Here is a 13,507-nt window from a genome sequence, read left to right as displayed (position 1 = left end):
CTCTCTCCGAGCCCCCCGTTTCAAAACCCCTTTCTGCGCCCACGTCCTAGAGTTTCGTCTGTCCCACGCCCTCGGGAATTCTCCAGCAAGTCCTTATCTCTGGAGAGCTGTAATGACAGATAAGAGCTGCTTTCCGGTTCTGGCTTCACGGATTGGACTCAGCATAGCGGTGTTGCTGCGTGGAGGGCGGTGCTTGGCCGTTTTCCACACCCTTGGGGACAGGATGTCAGGGAAGGAGGTGAAGCTTGGGGAGATTTTTGTCCAGAGGCATTCGGAAGGTGCGGAGATTGGAACCTCTTCAGATTCTGTTGCAGAATCCTTGAACCAGGGAGCAGGCTAGCAGCAACACTGGACTGTGCTTTAAAATCATGTCTTACGTACTGAGAACAGGGTGGAATTATCTTTGCGTGGACTGGTGCAGGGGCTGGTGAGCAAGCTTGGCAGAGGTTGGTCTGGGAGAAAGCAGGCCTGCGGGTGGAGGGAGACCTTTCCCCAGGCCTCTCAGCCGACTGTGAATCCACAGCGTATGGTCCTCGATGGTTGCATTACAAAATACTGTCCTCAGTGCTGTGGAGAAGCCCTCTCGTGCGGGGCGTCGGATTATTACGGAGGATATTTACATGTAGCTCAAAATGTTAACGCCTAAATAGTTACATTCGGAAATATTACTGGAATACTACCATTTTCAGGCAAAAGTAGAAAACATTTTTTGACTCATTGCAGAAACACATGATAACAGTAAGCTGAGGAGGAAAGACAGTTTAGCTCCTTGAGAAATCTAAGAAAGGCAGGCCCCAAAGGCTTGAGGACGGGGCCACGCCGTGGGCCCCTTTTTATATCCCGGGGAGTCTTGCCAAAAGCAGAATCCTGTGTTCTGAAGCCTGGAAACCATGTACCTTTTCCCCAAATAGCGGGAGGGCGGTAACCCGGCGTGGTCGTCCGTAAGCAGTTCTGACGTCCTACGGAGAACGAGGTCCTTTCTGTCGCCTGGAGAGCAAAGCTTCCACATGCACATGACTCAGTTATTTCCCAGAATCAGGGCTGGAGGAAGAAGCGTGTCTCCTCCGGAGCTGGGGGCCGACGGGGCGCACTTGCGGCAGACCCAGTGGGCTTCCCCGAGGTTGGCGGTGCTCGAGACGTGCTTATCGTGACCGCCCTTTGTCCCTTGCAGTAAACCTGCTGACTTCCGTCCGGCTTCCAGGGAACCAACGGTATCTGCGAGGTTGTGTGAACGCCTGTCCCGTGAGATCCTTTCCTACAGTGACCTGCTTGGACGTCTCCTACTATATTACCGTTATGGCCCAAGAGACAGGATAAATAGTCTCAAAATACCGTACGGTTTACATCTTTAGTTTAAGTGATGGTTTGTACGTCAATGTCACATTCGAGATTGTAAGACAAGCGATGGGTCTCGCGTCTGTGTCTGTGATTCCGCACTAGGTACGCAGCCCAGCATGTGACTCTGGCAGTCCTCGGTGAGTCCTGCACCGACTGTCCTCACCCCATCAGCAGGTAGACTCCAAATTCGTCCTGAGCACAGTTTTTTTGTTTTATTCCTTTGGGGGAGGGCATCGTAATGGTGCGGGAGGAAGTCAGTGCTCGTGCTGTTTCAAGCTGCCAGGAAGAGAGCACAGGGCCGCCCATCTATCTCACGGATCTCTCGGTGTAACAGAGACATCACAAACGCTCCGGGAATTACTCGGTCAGCTCTGAGTTTTCCTGCATTCTTCTACAATCTAAGATGGCTCCTCAACTTTCTTTTCTATGGAACGAAATCCGGCCGAAACCAGGGTTTCAAGTATCTTCGGTTGCATAACTTTTATTACTTTAAAAATGTTTCCTTTTTAATTCTAATTCATTCTGCTGCCCCAACGTGGTGATGTATGTGAAGGGGATGATGATGTCTTTCAGGCGAAGAGACTGACGTGTTGTATATTAAAGAGTGCGTGTCTCAGGTACGTGGCCGACTAGTTAGCAACAGAAGTAGGAACTTATCTTTGGTTTACTAGCTTAGGGCTTGTGACGGCAGATGACATGGTCACCTCTGGGTACTAGGTGGCTTGTGCAGCCTAATGAGAAAGTGACAAGCACGGTGAACCATTGGAAGTGGAAGGAAGCATTGTGTGACAACTGTGGATGGGCACTTGGGAGCCAACGATAATTTCTTCCTTCTTTCCCCCCTTAGGTTCCATAAATGAAAAGTTACCCCAACGGGAAGGCACAGGAAAAACAGGTAACTATCTTAAAATGAATTTTCATGATGATAGTGTATTAAAGCTAATTCAGTCTCTGCCTTAAAATAGCTCCTCGAGTTAAAATTTAAATATGGACTAAACGATACGAGAGCTGACACGGTTCATTACATATTCACTCAACGCACTGTATTATTCCTGCCTTTGGACCTCCAGGGTCCTGTAGGTGCGGAGCACGTAACCCACATATGCCCCCGGGAGGACCCTTCCGGCGTGGCTTGTGTCGGGGCCACCTGTCCATGCCGCTCGGTGCCACAGTCTCTGCCTGGGGAGAGGCTCAGGCGTGGTGTTTGGGTTCCCCGTGTAATTCGGGAGTGTAATACTGAGGGCCACCGAGAAAGAGGTCTCAACTCTTCCTCATGAGAAAGAGGAATGCTTCTCCCCATTGTGACAGTCGCCTCCCCTGGGACCGGTAGTGACGAGAGCCAGGTAGAGCAGCGAGCCATTTCCGTAGCAGCCGGGTTCGTCTTGCGCAAACTACAGCGCGCCCACCATGACCTTGCAGGAGCCCCACCTTCGCCCTTCCCACAGCCATCATCCTTTAGACCCGGTGACACTTTTTTTTCTCTTTATGTTACATCGACCTTTAAAGTCAGAAGTCATTTTCAAGACAAAACTGAAAAAAAGAAAAGGTTTCAGTACCAACCTTGTAGGCAACTCTTTTTTTCTGATGTAGGTTATAGTATAGGAACCGGTGATAAAGAAAGGGGCATGAAGCCGGATAGAGCTGAGTTTCAGTCAAGTACGTTGCCTTCATTGTGTCCTGAGACTACGGTGGGCACCGTGGCTGCCCTGGCGGGACAGTAGAGCTGGGCGCCCCTCGGGTGCACGCTTGGGACAGGCACCGATTGGCACACGAGTGGTCTCGTGAAAGGGGAGGTGCTGGTGGCCACAGAGGGGTGGGAGAGGGGACAGGCATAACGTAGAACAGAAGAACCTCGTAGTTGAGGGAAATAGGAGAGACGTGACGGGCGGGCATAGTCAGAACACTGGCTGGAGCGAGACTTTACGTCTGGAAAAGGGGATAAAGTCGCCTAGAAAGTTAGATGAATGGCTTGGATTTGAGTCTCTAAGATCCTGAGGTGGGCATATCAGTATTTTGTAGAGAACAGGAAGGGGCAGTATTTATGATTGCGAAAATCAATCCGGTGCTCAGGGGAGGAGGGAAGGAAAGGAAGCGCTATTTCAGAAGGTGTTTCCTAAACCTGTTCCTTGCAGCACATGTTGAATCCCCTGTAAAAGTGACACAAAAATCCCTAGGGAATTGGTACGTGGGCACAGAAGTTCATGTAGGGCAGGAATACATTTCCTTCTACTGAAGCCTCTTGATCTCTGGACATGCACACGACAAGAGAAGATACCTGAGATTAAGCAACAGAACTGGCTTATGGATAAAAACGAGACGTTACACACTCTAGTGGGAAAAATAAAAAGCACACACCTGCCCACGGTTTTGTTTCATTTTCTCAAGGCCGAGTTCAGTAGGTGCCCACGTGTTTGTTATGTTGGGACAGAAGTCTACAAGGGACCAGAGCATGGCCAGTGATGTGAGCAGGGTCACGCTGACAGGAAGGGCCCCTGGCGTTGGTGGGGGGTGAGGGAAGGCCTACGGTGGTCACTGGGTCGCCGTGAGTGGGCCAGTCTGAGTTTTCAGGCTGCCAGTGATTTGGGGAATGGGCCGATGGCCCCACAGAGGTGATGTGTCCAGGCCTCGGTGAAAATGTACAGCACTCATAACGTGTGTGGTTGCTGTAGATATGCTCCCCGTTTCATCGTAGTTTCTGGAAGGGATTACACGATCTTCAACGGTTCACAGTTGCTGTTCCAGTGTTCGAACTTGAGTTTCTCGAACAGGCGACATTACATTTTGTCAGCGTTCTGACAGAGAGCAAGCCTTTTTTCAAAAGATTGTTCAGTGTTGAAGTTTTGTAAAAAAGCCTTTTGGTTTGCCCCCAAAAAGAACTTATGAGAAACTTCATCTTTATTCCCCAGACATCTGGGAAAGTCATGAATCACAGATAAGCCTCGTGGCTGGCCCTTATCTCCCGCACTGTTTATTGTATTTTAATCCTCAAATTATTATATAACGAGGTCACATGAGCAAGCTCGAGCGAGAAACAGCCCCACAAAGTGCCTTGTGATTGCGTCCCTGACGGGGGCCCCGCTTACCGGGGGCAGACTTCCCGTAGCTCATTCTCCATGCCATCCCGCCACGGCTCGGAACTCTCTAGAACCTGACGCCGTTCCAGGGAACCACAGTCTTTCTGCTAATTAAAGATTATCCACTGTAGCCTCAGCCTCTAGAGAAATGGCGTTAGAGCAGCTCCGTCACCCACACGCGTGTCCTGCTCTGTGATGTTGACTCTCGCTTCCCAGCTCCTGCAGGGGTGACAGAGGGGCTGGTAGTTCAGGGGTGCACAGGGCAGCAAGTCAGGGCCTGATCCTTAGATACCTGCCCTGGCAAAACGGGGTGGGGGGGGCAGAGCAGGGATATTGGGCTCCCCCAGCCACCCCAGTCCACCCCCCAACTCTCTTCTGTCTCCGGTCACCCCAACCCACCGATTTTGTTGACGTGAGCCCCCATTCCCACTGCCGTGGCCCCTTGCTTGGGTCATTTGTCTCTCCCTCACGGGCCCTGAGCCACTCTGGCTCCGAGGGACGGGAATCCCAGCACTTCCCCCCCGGGGCCCGGTTTGCAGCCTGCACCAGCCGTCAGGTGGCTGCTCGCCCAGGCGCCCTGTGCCGTCTCGGTCGGGCTCCTGCCGGGCCCCGCGTCCCTGTGCGCCCCGGGGGCGGGGGGGAGGGTGGTGGTTTGGCTGGTGTGTGGGGTGCATGCGAGCCCTCAGCTTCCATCCCGTATACACACTTACTGAACTTACTCTCATAATTGTAGTCTCCTTGCAAATCTTTTCCGTTCTGAATTCAGATGATGCCTCGGCCCCAGCGCTGGAGACTCAGCCTCAAGGAGACGAAGAAGGTGAGCCCGGCCTAAAACAGGGTCCTGCTGGGGGAGGTGAGCCCAGCCTGAAACAGGGTCCTATGGGGGAGGACCGCGGACGCGCTGGGGCAGCCACGGACGGGCCTGGGACGTGCAGGCTGGTTACCTGCCGGGAGTCCTCTCAGAGTGGACTGGATTTGGCCGCTTCCAAGTTTATGACACCTGCTGTCTTTCCCGGTGGCTTCGGGGCACGGCTTGTGGATGTGGCCGTGGCATACATACAGCACGATGCAAAAGTCTCTCTTTTTTCCCCCCCAAATCAAAATCGAGGAGTTGAAATTTTATAATTTGGATAATATAAAATGTATATTTCAGAAGCATACGATAGCACATGCCTTGTTCCCTGCTCGGACTTCGTGTCTTTCGCATCTCGTGCTGGCCACGATGCGGCAGGGGAGGCAAGCTGTGTGAGGTCACGCGCGTGAGGATGTTTCTAAGGTGTTTTGAATTTTGTCACGACGAAGACGGATTTTCCCATTCTTAGCCTTTAACAGATCGTCTGAGGGACTTGCCAAAGTGGCACAAATTGTCAGGCCAAAAGGAGTGAGGGTGCGCGGGTCACAGTGACAGCGGTAACGATGTCTTCACGGCACGGGCTACACGGTGTCACTAGCCCGCCGAGTCCTCAGATGCCGTTTCGCAGACGAGAACTCGTCTGAGGTTCCAGGCTGATAGTGGCCAAGGGCGGCCGGGACCGAGGCAGCCTCTCCCGTGTGTTCTCGGGCCCGCGGTGTGACTGGCCCGCACGGCGAATACTCAGTGGCTTGTGACACAGTACTGCTAAAACGACGTGTTCCTGAATTGTTTTACGCAGAGTTGCATTTTGCATGGCGTGGTTTGGGATGAATCTTTCCTGAGCGAAACCTCGTGTGTTACCGTGAATCTGTACGGCACGAGGACATGTTTCCGTACATCAGGGCTTTTCCCTGAACCCCGCTCCTCTCAAGTGGAGCCACTCTGGATCCATGGAAATTTTACTTATACTTTTGGAAGAAGAAAGAAAAAAAAACATATACTAACATTTTATAAATGTATATTATTCTTTCCTTTTGTCTCAAATATGTGATCAGTTTAACAGAATCTTTAAAAGTGTGGAATATGTATTTATTTAGCCCACTGACTTTGCAGCTTTTAGGCTCCCTACTGAGGTCTTTAACTGAGAGACTGTGTTTTCATGATGATTAAAAATAATCGTCATTTTGTTTTGTTTTATTAGATATCGCGTCCCGTTACCCCACGCTTTGGACGGAGCAAGTTAAAAGTCGGCAGAACAAAACCAATAAGAATTCAGGTAAAAAGGGGCCCGACGTTGCTTTGTGAGGAGGGATTTAATAGGCGTAGGAAGTGGTTTCTCTTTCTGGAAGCTCAGTGTGTAGAGTCCATCGTTTCCCTCAGTTTCCAGTGAGTCATGCAAATAATTCTTGTGACCTGACCGCCAAAATGTAGTTCAGATTTTGGTGGTTTTATTAAATTTCCTAAGTTCTTTAAACGGTTTCTCTGAATATGCCAAACAAACTATAGCTTCTGGTATAAATATAGCAATAATTGATAACAAGTATTTGTTTTTGACCAAATTTCAGAGATGACCAAACCCTTGGCTAATTTAGTTCCAAATCCTGAAAGCTGTGTGGATTGCATTTGCTACAAAGGAGTGTTTGACCGACTTTTACGTGTTAAAACCGACTGTTCTGACATTTGTGGGGAGGAGGTGGGTTGCCTGGCATCTGGTTAGTGGCGTTTACAGGTTTCGTGAAATCAGATTCTGTCTGTAATCTTCGTTCGTGCTTAGTTGGTCGCGTGTGTGCTTCCTCGGGCCTTTTCAGATGTTGCTGTTTTTTAAAAAAAATACTTACTGAAAGAAAGTGTCCTTCTGGGTTTAAAGTATTCATCTGCTGAGGGTCCACAGACTCAGTAATAACGCGAATATTCTGTGATCAGCCTCCAGTGAAAAAATCGTAAATGTTCGCAAAGGCAGCCTGAGATCACAGCTCTGTGGCCTGTGCTTGGAAGTGTTTTTTTTTCCGAGTGCGTTTTAATGTCCATTTCCGAAAAAACCAAAACAAACCCCTCAGATTTCTTTAAGTTCGGGATACTAAGAGTACTTTGATTCTCTCCCACGACCCGCGTCCTTACACACTCCTTCTGGAAGGACTCTTGAGGAGAGGCCCTGAGTCTCGGTACGTTCCCACCACCTGGAGGCCCCAAGACACGCTCTCTGTGACAGGAACGGTCACCGATTTACAGCCTGAGAGGCAACAAGCGGGATGAGCCGTGAAGGCTCCAGAGGAGGGTTTGGGATGGAGTCGTTCTGATGTGTTCTTGTGTGGCTTCTGTCCCTGATGTTCCCATCGCTGTCCCCAGCCCCACGTGTTACTGCCCGGGACGGGGCCCTCATCCCTCCTGGCCGCGGCTTCCCTGGGGCTGAGGTGAGAAAGGGAAGAATCCAAAGGTTTGACCATCAGATACGTGTGCACAAATGGCAGGGAAATCTAAAACATGTTTATCCGATTTGAAAATTATTGCCTCAGAAATGATTGGGAAACGTTTTACCTTGTGTATAAAGATGCGTACTTCTCTTAGGAACTTCCGAAATGGGGAGTTAGTTGTGTTCAATCTTGTCACTGTATTTCCAGAAGTTGGCTCGTTCAATCTTGTCACTGTATTTCCAGAAGTTAGCTCATTAGATTTTCTTCGGAAGCACACGACGAGTGCGTGGGAAATGGACCAAACATGGCATGTTTCGGGTTGACTGCCCGATCTTGGAAGCTTCCCATGCAAGGGTGGTGTGGCTGTGCCCACGCTTTCCCTGAGGAACACGTATCAAATAATTCTGAACGATGTCGCTGGACATGTGCATTTTTCTATAAAAGCAGTCTGAATTGTCAGAGGTTTCAGGTTTTGACAGTAAGTACATAAGCTCATGGGAGAAGCCCATTTTTGTCTCTCTCTCCTCACGGGCTGTTACCACATTTTCAGGCCTTAAGTGACCCGTCGATTATAATTAACCAACAGTAACCATGCAGGCTTCCACCGTTTCGTGGGACTGAACATGATGTCTCAGGAAATGCCAGTTTACATAAGTTACCCCATGCTATAATTTGATTTAAATCAGCCTAAATGGGCAGGACACAAAAAGACGACGTTCGGTTGATTTATGGACGTGGGGCATGAAATTACTGGATTCTGTTTGTTTCATGTCAATTGTCTGGATGCGTGTTCTTTCTGAGGGTCTGAAGAAAGTCAGATCAAATCGGTATTTCGCAGTATTAAAAATAGTATTTAATTACGTGTAACAAGGAAACCGCAGACGGCCGTGGGGTTTGCAGACAGCCGCTGCTGTTGAGATCTCGAATGTAAGACGAGCTTCACTTGCATTTAGCTTTTATTTAAAAATTTTTTTTAAATGTTTGTTTCATTTATTTATTTATTCTTGAGAGAGAGAGAGAGAGAGGCAGAGTGTGATCAGGGGAGGGGCCGAGAGAGAGGGAGACACAGAATCCGAAGCAGGCTCCAGGCTCCGAGCTGTCAGCACAGAGCCCGACGCAGGGCTTGAACTTGTGAACTGCGAGATCATGACCTGACCTGAAGTTGGTTGCTTAACTGACTGAGCCACCCAGATGCCCTTTACATACAATTCTTTTAATGGAAAGGCACAACTTTTTTTTTTTTTTTAATGTTTTTGAGACAGAAATTTTTTGAGACAGAAAGAGACAGAGCGTGAGCAGGGGAGGGGCAGAGAGAGAGGGAGACATAGAATTCAAAGCAGCTCCAGGCTCCCAGCTGTCAGCACAGAGTCCGACAGGGCTCGAGCAGGGCTCGAACCCGTGAACCGCGAGATCGTGACCTGAGCCGAAGTCAGACGCTTTACCGACTGAGCCACCCAGGCGCCCCTAGCTTTTATTTTTAGCAGATACTTTCACTAATGACCTTCTCCGATAGAAGTAGGCACATTTATCTAACAAAGCACAAGTGGTGATTTGTGTGTTATTCCCAGATTTTTAGAAAATTAGCTGTTTGTCTTTAACTCTTGTGTCATTTCCTGTAAGAGGCCAGACTGGGCACGGATTTCTCTTTTGCTCGGGTGTTTCTTCATTAGTTAAAATTCCCTCTATTTTTTGCTTCATGAGTTTGTGCTGAGGTAACATAATATTACTCGTGCTGTTGGGTACGTAGAATACGATCACCCTGCTAATGAGTGTGTTCCCTGTGCTGTGGTCAGTACACTTTGGGGCATTCGGTGGTAGGAGTCATTAGAAGGGACCATTCCTGCAAAGGAAAATACAGCACCCTAGTCTGAAAATGTACACGTGCTGGGTACTCCATGAGTATTTATTAAATCCGTAAAGAGTTTTGCCCTCGTATGTTCATTGGTATTCTGATGGTATCATTACTTATTTTCCTAAAACAAACTACAGGAAGCAAACAACAACAAGAAAAAAACCAAATAGATAAATAACCAGGAAACAATTAATTTAGGTGCAGTTTGACTGCTGAAGTTTTATTAATTGAAATGCAATATAAATATAAATGACACGGTCTCCTGGTGGTTCATCCAGCAGGAGGAGCATCACTCTTGTTATGTGAGTCATTACACATTAGTGAGTAAAATCTGAAACTGTATTTTAGTTAAGAAAGCATTACTCAGGGGGCGCCTGGGTGGCTCAGTCGGTTGAGCGTCCGACTTCGGGTCAGGTCATGATCTCGCAGTCTGTGAGTTCAAGCCCCGTGTTGGGCTCTGTGCTGACAGCTCAGAGCCTGGAGCCTGTTTCAGATTCTGTGTCTCCCTCTCTCTCTCTGCCCCTCCCCTGCTCACGCTCTGTCTCTGTCTCTCAAAAATATATAAATGTAAAAAACATAAAAATAAAAAAGCATTACTCAGTTTCCCTCTCAATATAAAATTGAGCGTCAACTACTTTCTCGAATCGTTTTGCTTACTGTTTTATTTCTATCTAGTAAGATCTCAAAGTCGGTCACCAAATTTTACCAGATAAGAGGTTTTGTAACTTACTGTCTTTGAATTATATAAAATTAATTTGTAGAATGTGAAAGAAGTAGGAGATGGTTTCTGAACACGAAATTTCTCTAAGAATGCTTTCGTTTCACAAAACAGGAAGTCAGTATTCTTTGAGCTGTGGGCCTCTAGTTAGCACAGAGAAGGAGTTCAGGGAACAGAGGGTAAAATGGATAGATTTAGATGAGGAGGACCGTTCGGTTTTATGGCTGGAAGGGACCCTAAGTGTCGTGTAGCCCAGCCCCCTCATTTTATAAATTAAAGGAAAAGGGAAAATGAAATACTGAATCTCAGGGAAATGAAGAAACCCGTTCATCACCGCAGCTCGGGGGGGTGACTTAGTGCCATTTCTGTGATTTCTTCAACTTAATGAGTAAGTTTCACGAAGAAGCCACGTTTTCGGAAATGCTTTGCGTATTAGATAGGAGGTTCTTTTTAAGTTCACTTACTGATTTTGAGAGGAGGAGCAAGCAGGGGAGGGGCAGAGAGAGAAGGAGAGAGAGAATCCCAAGCAGGCTCCACGCTGTCAGCACAGAGCCCGACTTGGGGCTGGGATCCGTGAACCGTGAGATCGCGACCTGAGCCGAAATCAAGAGTCAGACGCTTAACTGACCGAGCCACCTGGGTGCCCCATAATGGATGAGAGTTACTGGGATTATGGAATCTTAAAACTAAAAACAAAGCCACGGAGGCCACCTCACTCACCCCATTTAAGTGAACAGTGGAATAAACGGACGTCAGGAGGGACCAAGTAGTTCGCTCAAGGGCAGCACAGGTGTATATGAATGTTTGTCAGATGTTCTGTTCGGTAAGAAGCCAAGTTGCATGGACATAACCGTCCTCACTCGGAATGTTCTAGCAATCCGCGAGCCTCGTTGAGAGGGTGAGCCCCACAGGGTTGGGGTGGCCCCGGTGGATACTGACCCTGGACCGGGCCGTGGGGGTGTGTGCTGTTGTCGGTCAGTCCTGGTCCTCACCGCGCCTCTGCTCCGGGTCCCCCTCGGTCCGCGTTCCTCTGGGAACACGCGGTGCTGCCCGCCCTGGGTGCTACCACCACCACCACCCCCCACTCACCCGCTCCGGGACGCTCGCGTGTCCCGTGCCCCGGCCGAGGGTCGCCCTCGCTGTGCCAGCCCTCCTCGCGGCCCCCAAAACTGACACCTTACGGCTCCGGTACCTGGTGAGGCACAGGCTGGGCTCCTCATAACTTTTGACTACAGTTTGGTACTTTCTCGGTTTATGAGCAGATGCACGGACCTACTCATTCCCGAAATGGCATCGTGGCACGGCAGCCGAGGTGACGCGGCCTAGACACGGCCAGCAGCCTCGTACTCTGGCTCCCGTAATAGCGTGTGCACGTGCAGGGCGTCCCCCAAACACAGACGTGGTCTGGGGTGGGGGTGACTCTGGCCCACCTTTGAACTTGCAGAGACTTTCTGACTTTCACGTCGATGTTAATTTCGCGTGTTTCCCTCAGGTCTTTTTCTGGAAGTATTTTTACCAAAGTAAGTAAACATTCCGTGCTGTGAAGAAGTGGCCTGCCGTCAGAGGTTTCTCCTTATCTCTTTATTAGCTCAGGAAACGACCGGTTAAGTTAACAATCAGTAACCATGACTGTCTGCTCGATGTCCTGTTAGGCTCCATGACATCTGAGTGACCTCCTTTTTTTGTTTAAGGTTTATTTATTTTGAGAGAGAGAGAGAGAGAGAGAGGGAGTAGGGGAGGGGCAGAGAGAGGGAGAGAGAGGATCCCAAGCAGGCTCCAGCTGTCAGCACAGAGAACGACGTGGGGCTCGATCCCAGAACCATGACCTGGGCCGAAATAAGAGTCAGACACTCAACTGACTGCACCATCCAGGCGCCCCAGAACGATCCGCTTTTGACACGCGAGTGGAGTCACCGTGCCCACGAGAGGGCTCTGCTGGGAAGCGTGATGAACGGGAAGTTTGGGGACAGCGAGCAATTATCTGCTGACCGCCTCCCGAGGCTTCTTCCCCCCCCCGTGAGCGGTAACGACAGTGGCAGGGGAGCCCGGTCCCTGCACGCGGCTGCCTGCGAAGTCCCTCACGTCCACTCGGTCCTCGCAACAGGCCGGTGGGGCCGGGCGTGTCCTGCGTCCATGTCACAGGCTCAGATGACGCATCCCAGGCTCTCGACGGCGGGCACCGAAATGACACCTGACCGACCCCAGTCATGCTCCTCACGCCGGGCTTCTCACGGAGTGAAGACAGCCGTCTGCCCCCTAGGTGCCCGTGGGGGCAAGTCGCCGAGGCTCCTGCGGACATGCACACGTCACACACAAAGCCGTGGGCACATGCACCCGCACGGACACATACACCGTCTTGCAGCTCTGTCCCCTTGCTGCTCCCATGTCCTCCAAGAGACTCTTGCCCCTGACCCCTTGTCCCCAGACGGCCCAGAGCAGCCCTGCTACGTCTTGCCTACGCGTCTGCTTCACGTGATGGGTCGTCCCCTAGACCCCGTTCCTCGTGTGCAGAGACCCCTGCATCCGCCAGCCCCTGACCGCTCGCTCTCCGTACCCGCTCCTCCTCTCCAGGATGCGCGTCCGTCTTCAGAGGTACGTGTGTTTCTTGGCGTGTCTCTCCCTGCTCGGAGTGAGGTCTCGTCGAGGGTAGAGATAAAACCTTGCTCAGCCCCGGGGCGAACCCAGCGTCTCCAGACCCATCTGGGGTCCCCTGGTGGCCCCGACGTGTCAGCCCCCGTGCGTGCGGAATACGACGAGGACAGCGCTGGCCTTCACAGACCAGCCGTGGGCCGGAGCCGTGAGCGTGCGTGGGGCCGCGCGTGGGGGCCGGGGGCCCGTGGACTCCTCGTGTGAAAGGGGTCGTAGGGGCTTCTCTGGGTGCAGCGGGTCCTGACGAGGCTCCCCAGACCCTCAGGCCCCAGCTCTCCGCTTTCGGAAGGTGCAGGGCCGGCTTCTCAGGCTTCACTGGGGGCCTGACGACGCCTGGGGCCGGGCCCGGGTTTGCCTCGCACCGCGCAAGACTCCCAGCGCCCCCACGCGGCCGCACCCCCCAGCCCCCCAGCCCCCGGGGCAGGGCAGCATCTGCAGAGAACGCAGGTGAGCCCGTCCGGCTGGGGTCGCTTCTGGCGGGGCAGCGTCCTGGACAGCCCGTGTCCCCCGCGGTCTGCAGGAGCCCGGGTAGCGCCGTGGCCCCGGTGGCGGCCGCTCTGCGCGCCCGCGTGTTTCTGAGGAGGTGCCTTGTAGATGCACATTTAAATCGGC

At 51.1% G+C, this 13,507-nt stretch overlaps 1 protein-coding gene across 5 annotated transcripts in view; it reads left to right on the top strand.

The window, feature by feature from the left end:
- The window catches only part of SMOC2 (SPARC related modular calcium binding 2), a 161,929-nt gene that overhangs the window by 68,799 nt on the left and 79,623 nt on the right, over window positions 1-13,507 (top strand). For 2 of the 5 annotated variants that reach the window (XM_053904271.1, XM_019412815.2), the window contains exons 5-7: window positions 2,186-2,233; window positions 5,146-5,229; window positions 6,467-6,541. The exons of 1 other annotated variant lie outside the window; for it this stretch is intronic. In XM_053904271.1, the coding sequence (XP_053760246.1) occupies window positions 2,186-2,233; window positions 5,146-5,229; window positions 6,467-6,541 (207 nt within the window). The remainder of the gene's footprint in view (window positions 1-2,185; window positions 2,234-5,145; window positions 5,230-6,466; window positions 6,542-13,507) is intronic. 2 more of the 5 variants (XM_019412817.2, XM_019412816.2) reach the window with 1 other exon arrangement.

This window comes from Panthera pardus, unplaced genomic scaffold (genome assembly GCF_024362965.1).
Source record: "Panthera pardus isolate Hobbes unplaced genomic scaffold, ASM2436296v1 HiC_scaffold_17, whole genome shotgun sequence".
Taxonomy (NCBI): domain Eukaryota; kingdom Metazoa; phylum Chordata; class Mammalia; order Carnivora; family Felidae; genus Panthera; species Panthera pardus.
The sequence above is the reverse complement of the archived record's forward strand: the minus strand, read 5'-3'. Positions and strand labels throughout refer to the sequence as shown.